The 25,412-nt window shown below is 39.1% G+C and overlaps 1 protein-coding gene across 2 annotated transcripts in view; it reads left to right on the top strand.

The window, feature by feature from the left end:
* The window catches only part of METAP1D (methionyl aminopeptidase type 1D, mitochondrial), a 284,813-nt gene that overhangs the window by 199,992 nt on the left and 59,409 nt on the right, over positions 1–25,412 (top strand). For both annotated transcript variants that reach the window (XM_089690510.1, XM_089690509.1), the window contains one exon: positions 9,556–9,719. In XM_089690510.1, coding sequence (XP_089546636.1) covers positions 9,556–9,719 — 164 coding nt within the window. The remainder of the gene's footprint in view (positions 1–9,555; positions 9,720–25,412) is intronic.

The raw sequence follows: 25,412 nt of genomic DNA, 5'->3' as shown, positions 1-25,412 counted from the left end.
ACCTCATTTACTAAGCTTCGGAGCGACTGCACTTGTAGAGTGCAACTGCACTTTGCAAAGTGCAAGGTCTATTTACCTTTAGTAAATAAAACCCTATATGTTGTTTTCTCTGATAGAATGGCTTCTGATGAACAGTCCTGCAGCATATGATCAGCACATGCAGCCGATGGCTGCATCGCTTATCTGTGTATTCTGACAGTAGGGAAATCACTCTGTTAGAATATAAAGACACAGCAGGGAGGATTTCCCCATCCACCTTGAATGTGTGGATGAGGAAATGTATTCAGTTTATTTTGTTCAGTTGCTGGCTGAATGAAAACTACTGAACCATGTATGGTCAGCTTTACTCCTGACCCCTGAACTCTATACATTATGATGTACATAGTCCTGACTAAAGTGTTCATTGTCCCAACAGTTGCTGGTTTTAGTTAAGTTCTTCTTTAAGGTAGGAGCAGTCAGACAAAGTGATCGGTTTCTGTGCAAAGTAAAGCATATGTGATGGAAATGTTCAATTTCTTAAAAATGATCATTCATTCTGAGGTTTATGTGTGTCTGTAAAACTGTTTCTTGTGGCAGAGTAATTAGTTGAAATGCTCAGGTGAACGTTTGCTTTGCCATTGGCCCGCACAGCCCCCAATCTCCTCTTGCACCAGCTTTAACACCGGTCTCTGCATCTAACTCTACAAAGTCACAATTCCTCTGACAATTAACAGTTTTAATACAGCCATCTTTCTCCAGGACTCCAGAACACCAGACCCTTTCTCAGGCTGCACCTTCTCTAATTGAGTCAGATCTCAATATGCCTGGCCTAGAAGAGATGGATATAGAAGGGAATGAGCAGGACCCAGAGACAGTGTTAGAGGCGGCTGCAGAATATTTCTCACCCCCAGTCTCCTATACATCTGAAGTTGCAACTTCACGCAACATTTTTTGTAATGTGAATATGCTAACTTTTGCTCTACGCACTTGATTCTCCATGCCCATTTGGGTACAAAGAGACCTGCTTAATCAAAAAAGACATTGCCCATTTATGAACAAATACAGTAGAATGGGCAAATTATGACAACTGGGTCAATCCAGAAAATAATTCACTCCTCCAGAAATCATTGCTGAATTCTATCCAGTGAAAAAAGAGTTCTCCAATAAGTGGTTTGTCCCAGTAGTTGATCCTTCCATCTGTCTTAAACAAACATCTCATGTACCAGTTGAAGATGTCCCTTAATTCAAAGATTCTGCAGATCTCCAGGTTTACTGTCCCTTTTTAACCAGTTCATTTGGGCCAAGCTGGCCAAAACAAACTATTTTTTTTATACTGACAAGTGTGCCCACCGGGTGCGCTGTATAAACTGTATGTCGCCTCAGCTACACACAGTATACAGCTTTTGGCTGCAAGGTTCTTGCAGTGGCACTCTGAAGTTTGGTCTGTTGACCCTTGCTGTTGTTGGGCCTGTTGGTACAATTCTGTTGCCGAGTTGTCTCCTACCCTTCTCCTTCATTGCGTGGGAGTTGTCCCAGGGTCTATAAATAGCCTGTGCCCTGTACTGTACGATTAAGATAAAAAGAATTTTGAGTTGCCTGTAAATTCCATATCCTATAATACAGTACAGTACACTTCTCCCTTCTATTCTGGATTACTCTGCATTCCTTGCTACAAAACTGAGGACTCATGGAGTGAAGTGGGATTATAGGATAGGTGCCCAGGGAGCATGTCTTCAAAAGCTTTGCCAGTATCCCGTCACCCAAAGATACAAGTTGACTATTGAAATATGTGAAAGCGTCACTTAACATCACTCCAATTACAGAACAGTTTGTTGGCTAGTACACTTCTCCAGGCCCTTCCCTAATGCTTGATGTTCCCCCAGCAGTCTTTTAGCCAGGATGTTGGTTTCATGTACAGGCATAGAGTTTAGTGTTCCTTACGATAGCCACAGATCCATGTATGTAGTTGTGAGACAACAAAGTGTTATTAGATGTTTCATTAATAGAACTAAAATTGTTTACCAAAAGAATTATTTCCCTTTGTTGAGAACCTGAAACTCATTCTAGTTATATGTCAAGGTTTATGGTAGGGGATCATTTTCTGAGAGAGCTTCAGAAACTTTTCCTTTTTCCACCAGTCAAAGAGGTTCCATAGAAAGGTATTAGGAGATACATTCAATGACTGGTTTGTGTTTTTAGGCATATATACACTTCAATACCAGGTTCAACTTACCTCTTCAGGGCTATTATTATTGGCCCTATGTGTGTGCTCTTGGCTGCTGCCACATTAGAAATGGGTTTCTGTACTGGACACCTTTTATAGGTGCTACACATAGAGCTGGATGACTGACAAGGTGCTATTTGTTGACATGTCATGATGGACTGCAAGAAATTAGTTTCATTTGTCTGCAAACCAATGCTTTGTACTTAGAAAGTCACAAAATATATAATCCCTATGTCTGGAAAGTGTTATTAAACTGTTCTGTCACAGGGCTGAATAGTAGAATACAGTTGATTTTAGCTTCTTCATATATTGCCATAAAATCATTAGTTTATAATACTCCTAAAGAAAGCTTGTGAATCTTTTTTTTTTTTTTTTGTGGATTTGTGCATGATTGTCTTCAAAAATGTGATCTGTTCTTCATCTTTTTCATATTACTAATAAATAATAAAGAGTTTGTTCACAAGCAATACATAACATGTTATATTGCTGTATTTATTCAGAATAAATTATTAAAATAAGGTAATTGCTATTTTCAGTAATTTGACAAGCCTCCTTATTTGAACTAAGTTTGGATCAGATATGCCTTGGCCAGGTACAGCTGTCTGTTACAGCCTGTAATTCACTAGCCTTTCACTGATTCAAGTTTTCCAGGTCCTTAGGAAGTAGGGCATTCCCATACTCCCTCCACCATTCTTCACAGTGTGGATGAAGCTTTGATTTTGCATGTGTTTTGTTTTCTCCAAAGGTAACATCTATTTACATTTTGTAAAAAAGTTAATCTTTCCTCACATCTGTCCATAACAGTGTGACTGAAGTGCTTTGTAACATTCAGATGAGAGGAATCAGCATGCTTATAGCCCAATTCCAGGCAATTATTATATTATTATTATTATTATTATACAGTATTTATAAAGCGCCAATAGTTCGCTCAGCGCTGTACATTACAAAGGGGGACAGAACATGTGACAGAACAATACCAATACAATGTGATACACGAGGGGTTCGGGGGCCCTGCTCTTTCGAGCTTACAATCTAGGAGATTAAAAAATTATCTCCTTGCAGTAGGGCTGTGCCCACACTGTAAGGGTTAATAGCTTATTTTGTCTAGGGGAGAGGGAGGGGAAACAGTCTAACTTACCTGATCATTGATGGTGGACTGTCCCTCAGAGTCCTTACGTCCAATGCAGGACTTTGGATCATTTTCTGGTCTTGAGGATGTCAAGACTGTAGATCACTGGAGCATGGGAGTGCTGATGCTGTGGGGACCACTCTAGCTGTGAGGGGGACTAGAGGATTGGGTATGGAAATAACATTTTATTTAGACCCACTGCAAGGAATAATATTTTATTTGCCTGGAGTTGGGCTTTAATGGACAATATTTTTTTAGCATGACGTTTTCTTCCATGGTAACCTCTCATGGGTAAAACTCTTGTTTAGTGTTTTTCTCAAGGTAGGCTCATGAACATGAATGCTATCACGTGTAAGAGATACCTGCAGGCCCATAGCTGGCCCTTTTTACTTGTCTAAGGATTGTGAGATGTGCCCTTATTATAATCTTTATAGGATGCCCACTTCCAATAGTAAACTGTTTTACTATAAACTGGTGTGAGCCTAGGACATTAGAAACCCCCTTGTAGCCCTTTCTGTCAACTTGTTTTGTAAATGGTCCTTTCACCCAATCTTCTCTTCCTGCCCTAGAAGGAGTTTGCTTGTTATTGTTTTTCTCTTTGTGTTTTTATTATAAGTAAGTCTGGTTTTAAAAAATTGCATCCGGTTTGATTTGTTTAGCTGACTTCTTGGTTTGAATATGTGACTTCATCGTTCCTCCCTTCAAGATGACATGTCCTAGAGATTTACAGGCATATACTTTTACTTGCATCAATGACCTTGGTTATTTAAACTATGCGTTGCAGGATAATGTAAAAGCTGCCTATATTATTATGGCATAGGTCACACTGTAGGGGCCAATAAAGGAGAAATCCAGAAAATTCATGAGAGTTCACAGACTTCTAACAACTGCATATGTTACTCATCTTTACATCACTCTCCCAGGTTAGAAGAATTCAGTCACATGGATTTTTGTTACAAATATTGTTGATGTTTAATTCCTTTGTAAATCTGCTGTTTGTATGTGTAAAACGGTTTTCATTATCAACGGAAACAGCAGTTGCATGCAGGCTTATAAGAGCTTTCAATGCAATAAATCCCAGCAGTATGCATAACTCTTCGTGAACCTTTTAATTAGGCATAAAGTTATGTAAATCATATGTGTAGTAACCTACTGAAAATCAACTGCCCACTGTTAAAAGCACAATTTACATCCAGCTTGGCTGCAGAACAGAGCACCAGTAAAGTTTCAGGAATGCTTCTCTTTCCAAGAAACATTGCTTTCTGTTTATCTGGGTACCCTTACTGTACCTATAACAGTCAGGCACATGAGGGAGCAGGAAGCTATTTGAGGATAGGGACTGGCAAAGCACTGCATAAATTGTCTGCGCTATATAAATAGCTGTAATAAATAATACAGAAAAATAAAGTAATATAGAAATATTTGGAACAGTCTGTGAGCACCACTCCTGTTTAGTATGTCATTGATGATCATGGATGAACCAGGGGAAAAAGCTCTGCTTCCATAATGCAGGAGACGCTTTCCTTATTTCAATGTCAGTTATACTGCCAATCAGCAAGATGTAGTGCAGAAGGTGGGCACAGACGCAATCATTGTTTTGAATATCAGATCCTAGACTGAAATTTAGTTTCCCTCCAGTTGCCAGGAAATGAGGTAAATATGTTAAAGCAGACCTTTAAAGTAGTACAATGCAAGGTCTGCTTATAATGTTCAGGCCCCTTCTCCTTGCAAAAATCCCTGGCTATAATATGTTCAAAATTGTACTTGTAAAGAAAAAAAAAATTTTTTATACATTTTACCCCCATCTTCTGCATTGTTGGCTGTGATGGCACCATCTTTTAGGAAGATTTCTAGAGAACGCAGAGCAGGCCAAATCTCTCTATTTTATTGCAAGTATATCTTCTCACGAAATTTGTCCTGCCCTACGTTGACCAGTAAGTGATGTCCCCTTTGTCTAGGCACCATGAGCAGAAGACAGGGTAGGATAAGTATTTTATACTTTTTTCTTTATAGATACATTTGAAAGCACTATTAGGCAGCAATTTTTGTAGGATAGGAACCTGAACATTATAAGCAGACCTTGCATTTTACTGTAAAATCTGCTTTACTTGTGTGTGTAGTGATAATTAAACATTTTTATCTTTCACTAGATATTGGGAGAGATTGGCAAAAATATTTCAGATTCTGCTACTTATGGGATCCCTCTTGACAATAAAGCTGAGCTCCAACCAGATGTAAAAAAAAAACAACAGATGAAGTTGTGTTCCATAAACAATCATTACACATATTTTTAAATTAAACTAGTGTGGGCACCTGTATATGACTTGGTATCAACCTCTTGTTATTTGTATATAGTAGCATTCAGATGGTAGACGGATGGGTAAGCTAAGGGAAGGGAAGTTGAACTCTGTAGCTCTTAATAAATTCAGATAAAATGTATTTGGTATATCATTGCTTTAACACTTGGGTCAATGATGTCCTGCAGACCTAAAGCGGTAGTAAACTGCATCCAAAAAAAAAAAAATCCCCTGCAAGGTAAAGGCATAATGTGCTAGTATGCATCAGATATTAGCACATTATGTAAAACTTACCTTAAAATGAAGCCTTCAAGCAGCACGCTGTCACCGCTGTAGAGGCTTCCATCTTCACCTGATCTTCCTTCCGAGTTCACGAGCTCTAGCCATCTGACTGGTTGAGCCGTGATGATGTCACTCCTGCTCATGCACATGGGAGTCATGGATATGCCATTCCTTCAGAGTGTATGCACCAGCTCTGAAAAAAAACTAATATCTCCCAAATGGTGAACATTTAGGAGATATTAATTTACCTACAGGTAAGCTATATTGTAAGCTTACCTGTAGGTACAAATAAACTTTGAGAGTTTACTGCCACTTTAAGAGTGTTTTAATCACATCCTTCTGTATGACTTCATAACTTTAAATGAAGAATTAAGGAGAAAAAAAAGATATTTTGAGACACCTGTAAGTGCTTGCTTTAAATTTATATTAGCAGTTTAATAACCTGAATGTCACGGTGTACTTTAATTAGTAAAGGAGTTCTTCCTTAATATTTAATGATCACCATGACATTCAGGTTATTCAACTGCTAATAAAACAAAAATTGCCAGTACAATTTACACACTGTCAGGTTATACAGTGTATCCATACAGTTGGTGTGTTGGGCCAAGATGAACCATTAATCCCTCTAATAAAATACTGAGAAATACAGCATTATCTTTCTGGAACAACACTGTCATATATCAGTTTTCCATTCCAGTTCTAAAAAGTTGCAATCTATTCTTCATTTAGGAGAAATGATGGTACATGTGAGTCACTCTTTTTTGCCTTTTTGGGCAGCGTTGCCTTCAGAACGTCCAGGTTATTGGATGATTCAGCTTAAATAGTGATCTAGTACTTTGTTCCCAGTAGGTGTGCAACTTCCTAATTCATTGGGGCTGGATTGGAATCAACAGCTATTGAATCAACGTCCTCTGTGCATTATCGCTGCATTTGCTATTTACAGAGAGCAATTATGTTGCCTGTAGGCTTTGATTGCTATGAAAGGCTGTTAACTTTACTATTCCTACAAAGGTGTGCATCCAGAAAAAAAAAACACATGTAGGTAAATTGCTCTTCATATTATATTCCATTTATCCACTGAAGAGTTTTGTCAGAAGCTCTGTCATGAATGTACTCTCATTGTTTCAGGAGGGGATGTGGACTTGTTACAGATTTGCTTAGATGTAAGGTTACGTTAGTGTTATACTCAGGAGTTGGTGGGTTTGGGAGGGTAGGCTTGGGCTTTAGGGGGTTATCTTAAAGTATATGCCTGGGCAAAATAAAAAAAAAACACATAATTAGTTCCTCTTTTAATACAGGCAAATTTTCTCATGCTTTATTTGTTTAAAATTGTAAGTACAGGAAAATATATTTTGATCTTGCCAGAAATCCAAATTTCCTATTTTAGCTGGAAATGCTGCCTATGCTGCACTGAAATCCGAAACAGTGCTGTTAACCCTGCTCCGAACCACAGAACACCTCCTCCTCTCCCCATTTCTATAACACGAGAAGATGCTTTGTTGTCCATCAGAGGAAAACTTGTCCCTTCCAGACAGCACAGCCAGATTGATGATTTGCAGGTATATTATACAGTTAGGTCACCTCCTTGCCTCCAGCCTGTGCTTGGACACAGAAAGAGAACCAGTAAACCCTCTGCTCACTTTTACCTCTCCTGTTAAAATGTTCCTTGTCAAGTGAATGAATGTATAACATGCCTGCCTGGAGTTCAGCTTTAACTAATGTTGATATTCTTTTTAAAGAATGTTACCCCAACATTTCATATACTTGTTATGTGTCTGTTGTACAGTGTAGAATATCAATAAGAAAAGGCCATCCTATAAATGTGCAAAAAAACAAAAAACAAGAGAAACAAAAAAACAACAAGGCAGCTTCCCCTTTAGGTGTGAACAACATCTATAATCTATGCAAATAGTGATAGTAAGGCGCTAGCTCTTAAAATGCTTATACAAAACCATTTGTTGACATATGTGAATCATAAATACTCCCACAATATAACACTATTGGAATTATTGGAATGTCTACATCAAGTTGAAAAAAGTCTCCAATCACCAATCTTGTGAAGAAACAAATAAAAGGAAAAGTGATCTTCTTTCAAAATGAAATATGGGTGCTCCACCACGTGATCTGTTGAAATGATCACTCACTGAATCAGAGCAGCTACCCAAGCAGCCAACAAGCACTACAAATAGGGTCCTGTGTATAAGGTATTATCTCTTCTCCATGGAATTACTGAGAACACTCCGCTCATGAATATCAGTAATGGGAAATCCTCATAAACCCAGAGATGAATAAGGAAAGAGCCCAAAGAAATATGACATAGTGCAGTACTTTTATTAAAAAATGAGAATGAAAAGCAAAGATCGTGATACACTCACATGGTGCAGATGCCAGAGGGGGCACCAGCAGAAACAGTTCACTAAAGGGATCCTCTCCCTCACGACGCTGCTTGCATGCACAGAACCAGCGTGCACTCCAAAAACTGGATGTAATTTCAGGCCAAAGACCGGAAATGATGTCAGCGGCTCAAGCCTCGATGCATTTCGCGAACCCGCACGTGCTGGGAGAACAGCCTGCCTTTCCTTCAAAGGCAAAGACTTCTGCTGACACCTCTCATTCCCACACAACCATTTACAGGGAAGATCAGTGTTCTACTGTTTCTCCACCTCCACCTCTCTTAAGACCCTTCTGCAGCTGAGAACAGAGATTGTTATATCACTTAACCCTCCCTCTTAGATTGTAAGCTGTAATGAGCAGGGCCCTCTGATTCCTCTTGTATTGAATTGTATTGTAACTGTACTGTCTGCCCTCATGTTGTAAAGTATTGCGCAAACTGTTGAAGCTATATAAATCCTGTATGATAATAACAATAATGTTATCACTTATAAAAAAAAGAAAGAAAAATATATATATAATGATTATATGTGTATAAATACACACAAATGTTTTGCCTTTTCATTTCTATTTTAAATGGAATGGATTGTTTTACAAGGTAGGGGTTCACATATACTTTAACTTTGGTAGATGTAAACTGTTATGTTTCATATTTATAATCACTTGTGTAAGGCTCCATTCACACTTATGCACGTGCAACGGAGTGCGCATGTGTTTCTACTGTTGCATTAAGGGCAACCCATTCATTTCAATGGGCTGCTCTAAGTGTGAAAAACGCACTAAAGAAGTGCATGACCCTTTTGAAAAATACTTTGTACTTTATCATGCATTTAGGTGTGCACAAGCCTGGCTAGATGCATGGGGGTTGCGTTCCCACAGCACACATACAGTATGAACCTAGCCTAAATGAAACCGTTATTGCCCGTGGCACAGATATTTATTTTGTTTTTTGAATTTTAGAATCATAATGGAATTCGATTGCTATATTCAACATAACTATATTTCTTTCTAAAAAGCACCACTGTCCTAGTGTTTTGTTTGATGGACTTTTTGCTAACTTTGACCTGTATGGTTGTATGCAGATTTACTAAAATGTACATGGAGTATTGATGTCTTGTGTGCCTTATCTTGTATCACAAAAGTGTCTATAAGCTACAAGGTTTGGACGCAGATATGTCCCAGTTTACAATCTCAGAAACAAGGGAGATATAGTGATGATTATTGTAAACATTCTGTAACCTTTTTCTTATTAGGTGTATAGTGGTGGATACCATGGGGACACATCTGAAACATTTCTTGTTGGGAACGTGGATGAAGATGGAAAGAAGTTGGTGGAGACTGCCCGGAGATGTAGGGACGTAGCAATTGCAGCCTGCAAGCCAGGAGCTCCCTTCTCTGTTATCGGAAACACAATCAGGTGAACATACAGTGTGTAGTGACAAGCAGAGGGGAAGGCTAGCAGATGTGACAGGGGCTGTTCTGAGTCAGGTAGAAGCTGATGATATGTTTTATGATTCAAAACTACCATTTCACTGATATAAGGTGTGAAGACCAGGTTGTATTGTGCCGTGGGTAAGAAAGGTTTTCATAAAAGTGCATTACCTTTGGGTCAGTTAAGATAACTGCATAAAAAGAGCAAGATGTGAATATAACAACTGGCACTGAAATAATAGATCCTCCTGCAGACAACTTTGGATGGTATAAACTGTTGGGAAGAATTGGCAGCTGGCCTACAAGCCTGCAACTGTTACTATACAGTTAATAGAAAAATATGCACATACACACAGATTTTCTGTTCTATCTACAGTGCAGTGTGTATGTCTGCATATGTGCCCGTGTGTGTACAACAACACAGACAATTGTGTGTGTTTTGAGCATGTTCTGTTGACTCTGTCTGAAAGTTTAAGAATATCGATGACCGTATTTATGTGCTAAACTTAGATGGCAATGAGGTCAGTTTTCCACATGCCCAATGGTGATGGAATACCTAGGGGTCTAAAGACTGCGCAGTGTAATGTAATAATGCATATATAGTATAGTATCTCATAGCATCTACCATGCATTTTTTCAAGGTAAATCTAGATGGATTCTTACTAGTGCCTGTGGTTCACTACAATTTGTTGCTTTATTAAAAAGGTCAGTTAAAGGCAAAATTTTATTATATGCTCAAAAATGTAAACGGACGTTTTTACAGCATGAGAGTATCATAGGTAGCTTCAGAACTCCAAGGCCAGTTAAAAAAATATTGACTTATACTGACATACACATACTGTCCATCAATGGCCAATATGTGATGTGTATATATATATATATATATATATATATATATGTGTGTGTGTATATATATACATGTATTTTAGATATTTCATTTTAGAACAAGGCTCAGTTCTGGATACCAGATCAAATACATACAAATGCAGAAAATTAATTGTGCAACCATATATTTGATACATTCTTAAGAAAGGGGGAATGCATATTCCTAGAGAGTATTTAAAAAAGGTTATTAAAATTTTCGATGCGATAAGGCAATTCCTTATTTTTCTCTGATGCCAGAAACCTAATCTAAACACTTTCTGCTACATGGACCTTTAAAGAGTTCTTGGTGAAAATAGAAAATGTATACAATGAGGCAAAAAAAAAAAAAAAAGTTGATGTATCATTTATATGTATTTATTGCTATAGAAATGTTGTAACTGATTCTGAATCTAACTTTAGCAAAAACGTCTTTGGGTTATATCTCTGAAGCTTTTATTGTAGACTTTGCACAAAATTGTGTTTTTGACAGTTTTAAATTATAGGCTAACTATCATCTGAGGGAAAAAAAAGGATAGTGTCTTTTTCTTCTTTTATAGGAAATGTTGAATCAGACCCCTGCTGGGAAGAGAAATTTAATGCATATCTCACTATCTTACTATCCATGAATATAATGGAATGGAATTCAGAATGCAGTTTTATTTTTGCAAAAAAGGATGAGTCGATAGGTGCCCCTCGTATTTCTGAACACCTAGGGTTCAAACAAATTTGCTGGTGGTGTTCTTGCTTTTTAACAAAATGTATTCTTATGTGGAAAGGGCCAGCGAGTACGAAATTCTTATTCAGGCATTGTATGGAGCTCTGCATTCATAGCTGTGTCTAAAGGGCATGTCAGCCTTTGATTCTTTCTGAGAGGTAATTATCCTTTTCCTGTCACGGAACAACAAATGATAGCTAACTACACAGGCACATTTGCGGTAGTCACATTCATCAACTGCAGGAAAAAAAAATTCAATCTAATTGTGCAACCCAGCTGCACATGAGCTTTTCAGCATATCTGTTGTTCCCTCTTTCTCTATATTCCTCCTTCCACGTCTATTTTTTAACTTTTTATTTTTCTTATTTTTTTTTTACATTTTTTTTTTGTCTATTCCTCCTTTTTTTACTCTGCACTTTCTTGTTAAAGTAATTTTCTCTTGTGGCTCCTTTTTTTCTCCTTTTTTCTTCTCCCCCCATTGAAGGATATGAATGTAGAAAATTATCACAATTACTCATATAATTGAGCCTCTTTGTAGCAAGTGCAACTCCTGTAGCCTTTCTCCTTCATGAAAATGGTTTCATTATAGGGTTTTTCATATTCCCTGACACCATCTACACAGAGGAACGGGCGCGCAGATGAGATGTTCTCGGAACAGTGCGGATCAGTAAGGTCACAGTAGGAATAATTAGCTCTGCTATGGAAAGAGCTCGTAGGCCTTTTACCGCTACATAAATGTACTGTCCGTGGCTTTTAGTCGCAGAAAAAACTTACTAACAAATGGAACTCCCGCCTACTACTTTGAAAAAAAAATTTGTATCAACACTACAATTTTCTATCATTAAGACTAATAACACAGAGCCTGCTATACATCAAGAGGAATAAAAAGAAAAATCCCACATTCAGGTGGCGGCTGGGTGCTGACCTTTGTTCCCTTTTTGTGTGTGTGTGTGTGTGTGTGTACAACTTGACAAAAAAAAAAGAGGGACCCACACACTACGCCAACACCCAGGTGAACAGTGGCAGCTAAAGCCTAGCCTTTTTTTTTTTTTTGGTGCCCTGGTATATTCCTGTACAAGAGAATACATTTTGCATATTTGCTGAATTATTAAAGCTATTAAAAGACAAATAATAAATAAAACATCAAAAAAATTTTGTGAATATAATGGCAAGCAGCTTTGGATTTCTGATGAGAGACTACAGAGATTTCAGTCGCATAATGTAAATATTAATGGAGGAAAAGGAATAATCTAGCAGTAAAAACAAATGGATCCAAACCGGTTCTCATTTAAATTTCAACAGATGCGTGCCATTTGTTTTGTGTCATTGTCTAGAGTGCTTAAACGGTAATTGGTCTTTTTTTTTTTCTTTATTACAGTCAAATCTAATGAATATTCTAATGGTATAACTGAGCGATCTGTGTGATGTATTCAGTGTCTGAAGGGAAAAAAAATGAAAACAAAAAATTTCACTCTCTTAATATTAACTTGCCAAACTTAAACATAACACCTTTCCTGCAAAGAGTCAATAGAATTTTTTGAAACTATCAGTTTTTGGAAAAAAAAGTTGTTAGCACACATTTGAGGCTATAGGATAACATGACATATCCGTGCTTACTGCTTATCACAGACTGTGTGATGGGGTGGGGACTTGACTTAATTCACATAATCAGCAATTTAAGATTGGTTTATGTTACTATTATTCATGATTTATATAGTGCCAACAGTTTGTGCAGTGCTTTGCAATATAAAGAGAGACAATACAATTCAGTACAGGAGGATAAGGAGGACCCTACTCATGGAGCTTACAATCTAAAACGGTGGGTGAAGTGGTAAAATAATAATAGTTGTGGATGGAGATGGTCGAAGTACAGCTTTTATGTGGTTGAAGTACAATTTTATGTTGGTTATTTATGTAATAATATGAGTGTGTCCACTGTTATAATGAGCTCATAGTGCATAATTTGTTGGTTTAGCTTATTTAATCAGTCCAAACAGCAGTGCATAGCGCAATAACCCTTAACAGCCAATCAGGTTTCAACAATTATAAGCAATTAGAACAACATGATGGGTTGCAATGGATCATGACACTCCATTCAATCAGTCCATAAATTTTAAAATCAAAATATATGTAACATGATAGAGTAATGGCAGTAAAAGAAATTACAGTTAATTTGGACATAAAGTGTAACGTTACAAAAGAAACTTTCATATTTAGTCAGTTGCAGTGCTATATGGCACAGCCGTGTTCCTATGGGAGCCACAGCGCTAAGCACCATTGTGATCAGGATGCGCTGGGAACACCTTTGGTTACTTGCTAGCAGAGAGGCTTAGGAAAGGTAAAACAAAGAAACACAGCACCTTTAAGTGTGTACTGTGAAGGTATTTAATAGAAAGATAAGTAGTAACTCACATCTTAGAATTTAAAAACAGGCTCATGGGTTACTACTTATCTTTCTATTAAATACCTTTACAGTACAGAGAGGCGCTGTGTTTCTTTGTTTCCCTTCTGCAGAGTTATGCTTCGCTCCTATGCAGCTAGCCCTTAGTGCCTACTGGACTACCCTTACCCCTGCCCATTTGGAACTCATCAAACGTACATGGACTGCCACACTATGCACCTGTTATCCCTTTTGTTAGGAAAGGTAAAAACATGTCTGAATCTGAAGCCTATTTTATTTCATTATGACTGCAGTGAGAAGGGCAGGAGGGCAACTGCAGTTTTTTTTTTTACTTAGGTTCTCCCTTTGCTTCAAATTTAACTAACTCCAAATCTACTCTTGGCCACATTCTAAACAGAGTCTATCTTGACCTGTAAAGAAAAAAATTGCTATACTTACCTGTTTTGCAGCCGCTCTGGTCCAGTCTCCAGTGGCACCCTCGGTGTCCAGGAGAAAGCCGGTGACAGCTGGGAAATGCCTGGGAAGTGATGTCACCCATAGAGTTACTACAGGGCTTCTGTTGTCGGCTGCCTCTCCTAAACACTCCTCAACACTGAAGCTGCCACTGACACCTCCATGTGGGACCGGACCAGAGTGGCTGCAGAACAGGTAAGTATAGTGACTTTTTCATGAGAGGACCAGATAGATTAGGCTTAGAATGTGGCTGAGAATAGGTTTAGAGCTACTAAAGCTTTGTCTTTACTTCCACTTTAAGCTTAATTTAAAGCTTTTTAGAATGACAAATTAATTTGTTTTCTGCCCCTATTAGTTTTAAATTGAAGGTTGGTGTCATTGAAAATACTTTTAAATATATTCTCCAAATTGACTTTTTTGTTTATGTAAGAGGAATTCTTTTTATTGAGATTTACAAGCATATAAAGTCTAAACATACCACATGAAAGAATTACAATAGCTGCCATCTGAGATTTTAAAGTACTGTCCACGGAGCAATATTGTTTTCAAGCATATTCCCAGGAGACTTATTTGTGTTGAACCTACTGAACTTATGGAACTAATGCCTTACATTTATAAGTGGCCTGTTGCAACCATTTCCCATAACTTTGAGTGAACCACTGCTCCCAGAAAGAACAAAGAGTAGAAGCATTCCCATCTGAAACCCTCAGTACCCAGCCGGCTGTATAATAAAAACAAAATACATTCTGAAAGATAAAGCGCTATACGTAATATTTTTGGGTGATTTCTTTTTCAACCAAGGCTTCATCAGATTGGGGTAAATGTTGGATTATTATCTAAAAGGAGGTACACTGAACTCCAGGCACATATAACCAATGCAACTGAATGCACCTATGTTTTAATATATCATCAAACTTATGTTTTTAAATGTAACAAGGTTAAAGGTATAGTTCACATGTACCAAAAAGAACGGCATATGTAGGTATGCAGCACTCATAGATAAAGCCAAACTGTGCAGCGTTGGTGTAAGTTGAATAATGCATTTGCTATAGATGTAGGTCATTTATGTATCTCCTGAAGCCTGACTGAAAAACTCTCAGAGATCACATCATCCCATCCTGCCTTGTTCCTAGGATTGTTCTAAGAGACTCCTAGCTCATATGGTTCCATCACAGGAGCAAGCTTTTTCTCTTAATTCAAACCTCCCCACATGCGCTTTTTCTCCTCTGATGCAGCAGCTGTGAGTTCAGCGCTTCAGAGCTCAATGCTGTGATGGCAGAGGTGAACAGGAACAACTGGGAGTCTCTGAGCAACATAAATGGCCTACACCTATAAGAAGGGCATTACTTAACTTTGGTCAAAGCTGCACAATTTATTTTTATCTACGAGTGCTCCTTACCTGCATAGGCAGTTTTCGGTAAAGGTGAACCAACCCTTTAAGTACACAAATCGGACTTGATATCAGCTTATTATAATTTTCTGTACAGTACCAATCCAAAGAAGGAACAAGACTAGGAGCTAATCAGGTGTGCTGCATGCAACTGTGCTGACAAGAAACATGGTCAAAGGAGGAGACAGTAGAACAAGAAATTAGATGACCTGATCAGTCTACTACTGCTTCTTTACTGGCCAGTCAGTATGCTGGGGGTGAAAAGAAGACACCAATGCATTTCACTCTGTAACAGAGGAAGTGGTGTCATTCCCTTGGCTGAACTGTTGAAATATCAGGACTATAATATGAACTCAAATCCTTTCACGGGTAAAACAGCTTTAGTCATTTCACTTTAGCATTTTATCATCAAGCTTGTTCTATGACATATTAATCAGGAAGTCCAGCATGGGCCATTATTTGGCAATGGTGTATCTAGTTGTTAGCAGAAAGAATCAAGTGTTAGAGTTGCTTTAAGTGTCTCATAGAATCACCTAGTAGAGAAGTAGAATGTTGACACAAGGCATTTGCTGTAATTTTGAACCTATTCCAGCAATAATTTTGAGAGGTTTCTTTAAGGCCGGTGCTATGCAGAATCCTGCTAGTGGATTCATAAATCTCATTTCAGGTTTTCAACTGAGGGTCAGACCCACTGACACCCACGTACATGAGCTGCAATTTGTGGGAATGTTCTGTAAAAGCTTATAAATTCTAGAGTTTAAATCAGCCTATAGATAATTTTTTGATCTTGAATATGCCTTTGTATTCTGAAAGCAGGGAGACTTCCCCACCGTCAGAATACACTGATTAACACCTCTGGCTAAAGCCGATGGCACTGATCCAGCAGCAGAAATCCAACATGGCGTTTGAACAGAAGTTAATTAGTAGATCGACTTCTGTACAACTACCCTGCCCCTATATGGATCGAAATTTGGCTTGTCCTTGTTGCACCGGATTAATTTTGATCCATATATCAATATATATAATATATTGATCAAAATTAAAAGTGGGACTAATTGGGGACAGGGGGTTCTAGCTTTCCCCTACTGTACTTAAGAAAATCCTTTTTATCTATGTCTGTGTTACTGTTGGAGATATCCCATCACTTCTTGTCTGTTAAAAACATTGTCAGCAGGATAGGAAATTAGCTTAATGTCTCTAACAGTGCCCTAGGTAGCAGTAAAAACCTGTCCCATTCAAAACTAGAAAAAAAAGTTTTCAGCTTGACATACACTTTAATATTGTACATTTTCAGATCTCAGAGAATGGGACTTTGTATTTGCAACAATGGGCTCCATTCACAAAACGATATCTTACCACATCCAAGTATGCGATAAGATACTGCAAAGCGTTTTTCAAAAAGTTTTCTGAAATTCACTAAAAAGACACTGCTAAAATACCACATGAGTTATTTTATGGAGTAATGTGGTATTTTAGTAGTGAAAATATGCGGTAATTAAATGCCGGAAGTTGCCAGCATATCTATTTACGTTAGTAGATACTGCATTGTTAAGGAGTGGGTGACCGCCAGTGTCCTTAACAAACAGTAACTATCATGATTGTTAAGAAGTGGACAGCTGCCGCCTCCTTGACAATCAGTGCCCTGTTAGTCTATTTAGCGCCAGAGCTGTCATTCAGTGGGAGCCTTGGTCGGGAACAGACCCTTTTTTTTCGGGATGGCAGATGGTATTCTTCATGATTGACATTGGATCTACACCATAGGACAATTAAAAAAAAAAGACTTGGCAAAAACTGTTGCGTTTTTACTCTTTTTTGCCCCTTTTTTTAGTGAATGAGTAGGGGTGCAGTGCCTTGAAAAAGTATTCATACCCCTTGAAATTTCCCACATTTTGTGATGTTACAACCAAAAACTTAAATGTATTTTATTGAGATTTTATGTGATAGACCAGCACAAAGTGGCACATAATTGTGACGTAGATGGAAAATGATAAATGGTCTTCAAAAGTTTTTACAAATAAATATCTGAAAAGTGTGGTGTGCATTTGTATTCAGCCCCGCTGAGAACCACCTTTCGCTGCAATTACAGCTGCAAGTCATTTTGGGGATGTCTCTACCAGCTTTGCACATCTAGAGAGTGAAATGTTTGCCCTTTCTTCTTTGCAAAATAGCTCAAGCTCTGTCAGATTGGATTGAAAGCGTCTGTGAACAGCAATTTTCAAGTTTTGTCACAGATTCTCATTGGATTTAGGTCTGGATTTTGACCGGGCCATTCTAACACATGAATATGCTTTGATATAAACCATGCCATTGTAGCTCTGGTTGAGTTCAGGGTCATTGTCTTGCTGGAAGGTGAACCTCCGCCCCAGTCTCAAGTCTTTTGCAGATTTTCTTCTAAGATTGCCCTGTATTTTTCCAAAATGTGGAAAATTTCAAGCGGTATGAATACTTTTTCAAGGCACTGTACTATGTACCTCATAATCATTCACATGTGGGTGTGGGCAGGATCCAGGGTCCCCCTTGTTAAAGGGGGATTTCCACATTCTGTTAAGCCCCCTTGCTGCAAACTCCCACAACCACCTCCCAGGGCTGTGGGGAAAAGGCCCTTGTCCTCATCTACATGGGGACAAGGTGCTTTGGGGGGGAGCCCCCCTGCTGCAAAGCACCCCCCCATGTTGAGGGCATGTGGCCTGGTATGATCCGGGGGGGTGCTTCCTCATCCCCCCCCTTACCTGCCGGGCTGTATGCTCAATTAAGGGTCTGGTGTGGACCCCCATGCCATTTTGTTAAAAAAATCCATACCAGATCTAACAGACTGGTATGGATTTGGGGGGTCCATGTCTTTTTTTGGGTTGTTTTTGTTAATTTTATTTTGGCATGGGGTTCCCCTTAAAAATTCTTACCAGACCCGAATGGGGGGGTGCCATGCTATTTTTTCCATAATTTTTAATTGCCAGCAATTGTTTTGTCTAAATTCAGCTGTCAGCAGGGGAACCCAACTGACAGCTGAGGACCTATGGCGGGGGCCACCGACTCCTTAACATCCATGTTGTTTACTGGATTTTAAGGATGCTGGTGGCTCCGTAACTATTGCATGCCCAGACCACTACCTCTACCGAATGCATTTATTTATTTATTTCCTTTTGTGAATTGACTTTAACTCCTATTTTATGTGATATTTACCGAGCGGTTTTGCTTTATGCGGTAAATAGTGAATTGACATTTTCAGGATCACATGCGGTATTTGGGAAAACACCTAAATACCGCATGTGATCTGCTTTTGTGAATGGAGCCCAGTGAGGCAAACAAAGTTTTTAGGAATAAATATTTTAAAAGAAGAAAAAATGTATTTAAGAAACTGGCCAAAGTGGGACTTTCCATAATGCAGCTGACTAGCTTGTTACAACGACAGTATATCACCTATGTCAGGACTGCCATGTATTGTTTTTCTAACCTTTTGAGGACTATGGCTACTCTAGATCATTTATTTATTTATTTGTTGTATTATTTTATGTTTAAAACCGTATTCCAGGAAAAATAAATCATTTTAATGTCATTGCTAATAATATGCCATGACAGTTACTGTAAATTACAATTACTATGCTTTTCACTGTACCTGAACATGCAATGTTATAAATTATCATTTATTACAATCCATCACAGTTGCTTTGAGAAAGAGAACACTAGATAAGTTCAACTTCATTGTCAAGAAAACACAATGATTTATGTGCCATTTGTACATCACAAATGTCTTTGTTTGAATAAACTGCCTCAAGAATGTGTTCAGTGCTTTAAAAGGATTGTGCTGGGAACTACGAGGAGTTTTTCTTCTCATTTTTTGTAATATATGTGAAATTAATTTGTGCATGAAAATGGTGGGTCAACATGTAGTAAAACAGCTGTTATTTCTAGAAATAGGACAATCAGTACACTGTGGATCAGTGGCATAATGGAAACCGGGCTGTTTCTACAAAAAATGAGATCTTTGCTTTATATGGTGCCCAGTAGGAGTAGCTTGATACAAGCTTCGCACCTTGCTTCATGGGGTTAAGACCATATGTTTCAAGCAAACTCAATGCATAGAAAAACGTAAGGCTGGGTCAAGCATTTTGTGAGTTACAATTGCACAAGCAATTTTAAAACAAACAATATAATAAATAATCCTTTTCACTATGAAGGTTTAGAGTGTTCAAAAGGATGATGTTAAGCTCCACCCAGTATCTTTTAAAACTCACCTCCTGTACAATTAAAGGTTTACTTAAGTAAAACTTGAGCATTAAAGCATAATTCCAGCTTTGGCCAAATACAAACATATGGATTCCCTAGTCAGTGCTTTAAATTAAAAAGGCACTCTGGCTATACTCAACTTATCTCCAGCTTTGTCCACTGTAGACTCATTGATCGCTGATCCAGAGCTGATCCCCTTTCAGACAGAATAACGCCCATCCCTGCCCCAAACTCACACTGGGGTTTATTTACTAAAACTGTTTCACTCAGAATCTCATGCACTTCTACATAAAAACCAATCAGCTGAATTGAACAAGCTGAGGTTAGAAGCTGATTGGCTAACATGCACAGGTGATGAACCAGCTTTAGTAGATAGCTTTAGTAAATAAACTCCACTGTGTCATTATTTGGTGCAAATCTACCAAACCCCTTTGGTTTGAGGATTGAGGGTTACTTTTTTTATGCCCAGAAATGGGCTTTAAACGTAAGGGTTAGGTTAAGGGCAGGTTGAATGTTTAATTCTTAGGCGTAGGTTATATATTTTTCATATATCAGGAGTTTTGTCAGTTCTTTGTTTTAATAGGCTGTGTTAGGTATAACTCTTTAATTTGAACATATTTAAGTATTATGGATAGGTGATACTTGACATTTGTTTCTAGCAATGTTCAGCATCCAAATACTTTTGGTGCACTGCAAGAACCATAAAGTGTGAATGGCTTTGTTCCTTAAAATGAAAGTGTGAATTTAAAGGTTATTTCCCAACCAAAAAACACATAGGCCTGGAGGAGATCTACATTTTCTGGGGAACAAAGTACTCTAAAAAGAGGAGTCAGTCATTTAAGGGTTTACTAAAAAAAAAAAGTGTGCAAATAATCTATACAAAAGGGGAACTAGCTTCTAGGTTAAAGGCAGAAAGTGAGTTCGCCATCACTGAATAGTATGTTGGATTTTGGTTGGTTGTTATGGGTTCCTGTATTTCTTTAGCCTGTTGACTGTATTTGCATGTCTGGTGTGGGAATGCAGTGATAAAAAAAAACTTAACAGAGTTTCTAATGCCTCAGTCGCCAAAAAAGAAAAAGTTTTATTGAGTCCCCACAGGAGAGATTTTCACTTTGTGCCTACCTCATCCTTATTGGACCTTTCTCCCCAATATGGATGCAGACAACCAGTGGTGTATTTAGGTTTTGTGCTGCCCTAGGCAACACAAAAATTGCCACCCCCCCCCGGAGAGATCCTGACATTGACCAACAACACCCTTGCCCAACCCCTGAGAGAGCCTTCCACTAATAACCCCCCTCACGGTGAGAGATAGAAAAGCAGGCACCTTCACAACTCTGGATATCCCCCGGAACGAGAGTTCTCCATACACCATCAAGCAGCCCGCAACGTCTCTCAGATCTCACCTGGTCCCCATGCCACATATGTCCCTTCTTCCATCCCTTCTTCCTGGGGGGGGGGCACTGCTGCCCCCATGAAAAATGCCGCCCTAGGCAAATGCCTTGTTTGCCTTGTGGTAAATATGCCCCTGCAGACAACAATTACAATATGACATGTCGTAAGTCCTCTTCACTACCAAAAAAAGTTTGTGACAACTATTCCATTTTAAAGGCCACCCAGCAACATGAGAGAGAGTTAGAATGTGTAGGTATGATCCAAATGCCCTCAGGTTTGTCTATCGGCCAACAGCTGCCTAAACATGGGTGCTCACTGGGGCTGAGCATGCATGTTCATGCTGTACACAGAGAAGGGAGAGCTGTTACCAGACATCACTTAATAGGACTATGTCAAAATGCTGGATTCCGAATTTATTGGTTAAATTGGAGAATGCCAGGCATTAGCTGATCAGAGCCTAACATACAAACAGTAAAAATTCATCATTTGAGTTCCCGAGAAACACAGCCATGGTTTGATCAGCTCATACCCAGCTTCCCGTCATAATGCAATATTTCTGTGTTTCGGTGTTATATTGTTTTATCACAGCTGTTGGAAAAATGTTGATTTTTTTTTTCTAGCAGCTGAAACCTGATGAATTTTTTATCGTAAACAAATTTGTGAAAACAATTATGACGTTATAAAGATTTCAGGCACTAGCCTCATTAGAATTAAAATTGATACTAGTAGAAAAGCCTGCTTGTGGAGAATTTTCAAATTGCATGTTGGTATAATAGGATATTAGTATTCATTTCATTGTAGAGCAATGCTAAAATAATTTAAAAGGATCGTCTGATTAATTCATTTTAAATACCTTTTGTGGGGTTTCATGTATTAGAAATACCCACATTGTTTTGTTTTTCTGCCTAGCTTGAGAGACTAGCAAAAGTTGCTGTTATTTTTCTCTGTGCTATTTGTCTTAAGAAGCAATTGCAACTTAATCCATGAATTACCCTTCACATGGTGCAAAGAGCAGAATTCCTTTTTGATGATAGGCTCTCTCAACTGGCAAGGGATTTCAAATGGGCATGGGGTTCTATATGGAGCAGTCTAATGTATTATGGTTATCAGGAAAAAGCTTGTCCTCAACAAAAAAACAAGGGAAATATGCATTAAAACTCAAATGACTAATAAGACTTGGACACATGTTGAGCCTTATTTGGTAAACCTTAACAGGCAATGTTTTGATGTTTTTTTTGTACTAAAAAAGCTGGAGGCTGGATAAATGGGGCATTAGCTATAAAGGGCATACTGGGCTGAATACCTGTCAAACCCCGATCAACAAACCTCAGATCTGCCAATCCATGCTCACACACTGATCTCCTCTGTATCACCACTTTGGCAGTCACTAAATAGAGTGACGTAATTTCGACACTCCCTTTTACTACTTAATTTATTTGACCTCAGTTCTCCCTGTACTGCTTCTCTAACTCATCTCAATTGGCCCTCATATTGCATTTCTTGTCCACCTCATCTTTTCCCTCACCTCCAGTGTTTTCCTGTATAGTCCTCTCCTGGCATTCTTTCCCACTTATTACTGCACTTGTCATCTTTCTCCAGCACCCTTCTGTACTGTCCCCCCCCCCCCCCCCCCCCATCACCTATAGAATCCCCTGTGCAGCTCCTTTCATACACCTCCAGTACTGCTTGTCTTGTTTACAGTGATTATTTTCTCAGAGAATAGGTGCAGAAAGTCCCCCCTTGTCTTTGTCCCCTATGAGCACCATCCTTTGGTTCCACCACCTACCCACCAGCCATTACCACCTTTTTTAGTGAATACAGAACCAAGTATCATTTTGCTGTGTTAAGTAATATATATGAAATTTGCTAATGATAACATAAAAAGCAGTAAAATTGATTCACTACTTCCAGCAACAAAAGCACCCACAGCGCAATATACCCACTCCAGCAACAAAAGACCCCCACCAGCAACAATAGATCCCCCAGCAACCAACAACAATTGACCCTTTAGCAACAATAGACCCTCCCTCATCAAGAAATACCCCCACACAGCAACAATAGATCCCCCAGCATTCCTTGCTATTTCATACATTCAGTGTGGAAAGTGCTGAAACTGCGTTCCCCCGCATTCCCACTGAAAAAAAGCCCTGCATGTTTACCTCCAGCAACTACCTACCCCTCTATACTGCTCCTCTTGTCTGCCATCCTTCCTCTTTCCCTGTACTGCTTATGCCCCTAACATCCTCCTGTTCTGAAACCTCTGCAGCAGCACTTATGCTTGATTGTAGTAATAATTTGCGTTTTATTGAGGGTGCCAAGCTGTTACCATGGACCTATAACAGTATATGTTACTTTGTTTCGTTTTCTTCTTGTTATTAGCTATATACTAAATATGGTGTTGTGGCATATACAATGCAGCAAGTGTATTTGTACTTATTCTTTATTGTAATAATTTAGGAAGATACATCTTTACTTACTTGCTCTTTGTACTGTAAAGGCACTCTGCACTTTAGCAAAGGTAAATCATTGTACACAGGAAAGCTTTCCATCTGTAGGAAACTTTGTACATTAAAAATGTATCTAGCACAACCCATACTGCACATTTTTTCAACTATACCCTGACCTGTGCCTGTACTGAGTACTATTTATACAGCTTGTAAGCAGGTGGAAGTAACGTGTTATATTCTGGTAGATTTCTGTATTATTTTTAAGTTTATGTTTGAGAATTAAAGTATTATTAAAGGTTTTGTAAAGACCAGCCCTGATCCTCCTCTTCTTGGGTCCCCCGTCGGCACTCCTGGCCGCTCCCTCCTGCCTAGTGCTCCCATAGCAAGCAGCTTGCTATGGGGCACCCAAGCAGGCTCGCTCCAGAGCCGCTGCTCTATGTATCCATTCACACACGGAGCATGGCTCGGCCCTGCCCCACTCTCTCCTTATTGGCTGTAATTGACAGTAGTGGGAGCCAATGGTTAGCCATGAGGAGGGAGAGGGTTTCATGTACATTGCTGGATCAAATTGGGGCTCAAATAAGTTTGCGGGGGGGGGGGGGCTGCTGCACAGAGGAGGTTTTTTTACCTTCATGCATAGAATGCATGAAGGTCAAAAACTTGAGCCTTCACAACCATTTTACCTTGTGTAGTGTTATTAAAGTGTATTATACTATTTGATGTATTGCCCTGCCAAGGTGGTACTCCCTTAGAGGTAAGGGTTAACACTGCTGCCCAGGTTTTCCCAGGCTTTTTGGGGAAGTACCGACCTCTGCTGGAGCAAACACTTAAAAAGTGAGGCACCAAGCTTTTGGGGTGCTGCTGTTAATAAGTCAGCTGGAGGTACAGTTCCATGTTACCCCATCCAAAGAACAAGTACCCTGCTAAGGATGCTATCCACTACTTGCACTTAACCACCCCTTGTGGCAACCCAGTTGGGGATCCAGAGGTATGGACTGGATGTTTTTGACTTAAGGACTCTAAAGGACTTTCTCACCTATTTATGGTATAATTACCTAATGGGGCAGAAGCAGCTGGAGAATAATTAGGGGGCACTTAAAAAAATGTGTACAGGAATATGTGATGGAAACATTTATGTTGAACTGTTCATTTGCTACATTTAAATAACTTCAGTAAAGAATGTTGTTGTTACACACATATTTGCTTGATCTGAAGTCACTTTAGCACAATCTTAAAGGTGTGCATTCATGCTTGGCATATCACAGAACAGAGTTAACACCCAGGGGCAAAAAGAGATAAGGAAGATGCAATACATATGTCTAACGTTCAGTGAAGCTATTCAGAGGCTAGATTGCTGTTGCCAATGACTACAGTACTAGTGTCTGTGCATAAGCAACCAGCCAGTTGGGAAGCAGTGGTGGCTTGGCATAGGTGAAGGAAGGCCCTGGTAGTGAAGGAGCTTGTGTGCTTAGGCTCCTTCCCTGACAACAGGAACCCCAGTACTGTGTCTGACTCGCGCATAGGGCATCCTAGGGAATTTGAGCGGTGGTGGCTTGGCATAGGTGAAGGAAGGCCCTGGTAGTGAAGGAGCTTGTGTGCTTAGGCTCCTTCCCTAGCAACCGGAACCCCAATACTGTGTCCGACTTGCGCATAAGGCATCCTGGGGAGTTTGAGCGGTGGTGGCTTGGCATAGGTGAAGGAAGGCCCTGGTAGGGAAGAAGCTTGTGTGCTTAGGCTCCTTCCCTAGCAACCGGAACCCCAATACTATGTCCGACTCGCGCATAAGGCATCCT

Source organism: Staurois parvus, unplaced genomic scaffold (assembly GCF_062004578.1).
Source record: "Staurois parvus isolate SC_StPar_1 unplaced genomic scaffold, SC_StPar_1.0 ptg000530l, whole genome shotgun sequence".
Lineage (NCBI taxonomy): Eukaryota > Metazoa > Chordata > Amphibia > Anura > Ranidae > Staurois > Staurois parvus.
The sequence above is the reverse complement of the archived record's forward strand: the minus strand, read 5'-3'. Positions and strand labels throughout refer to the sequence as shown.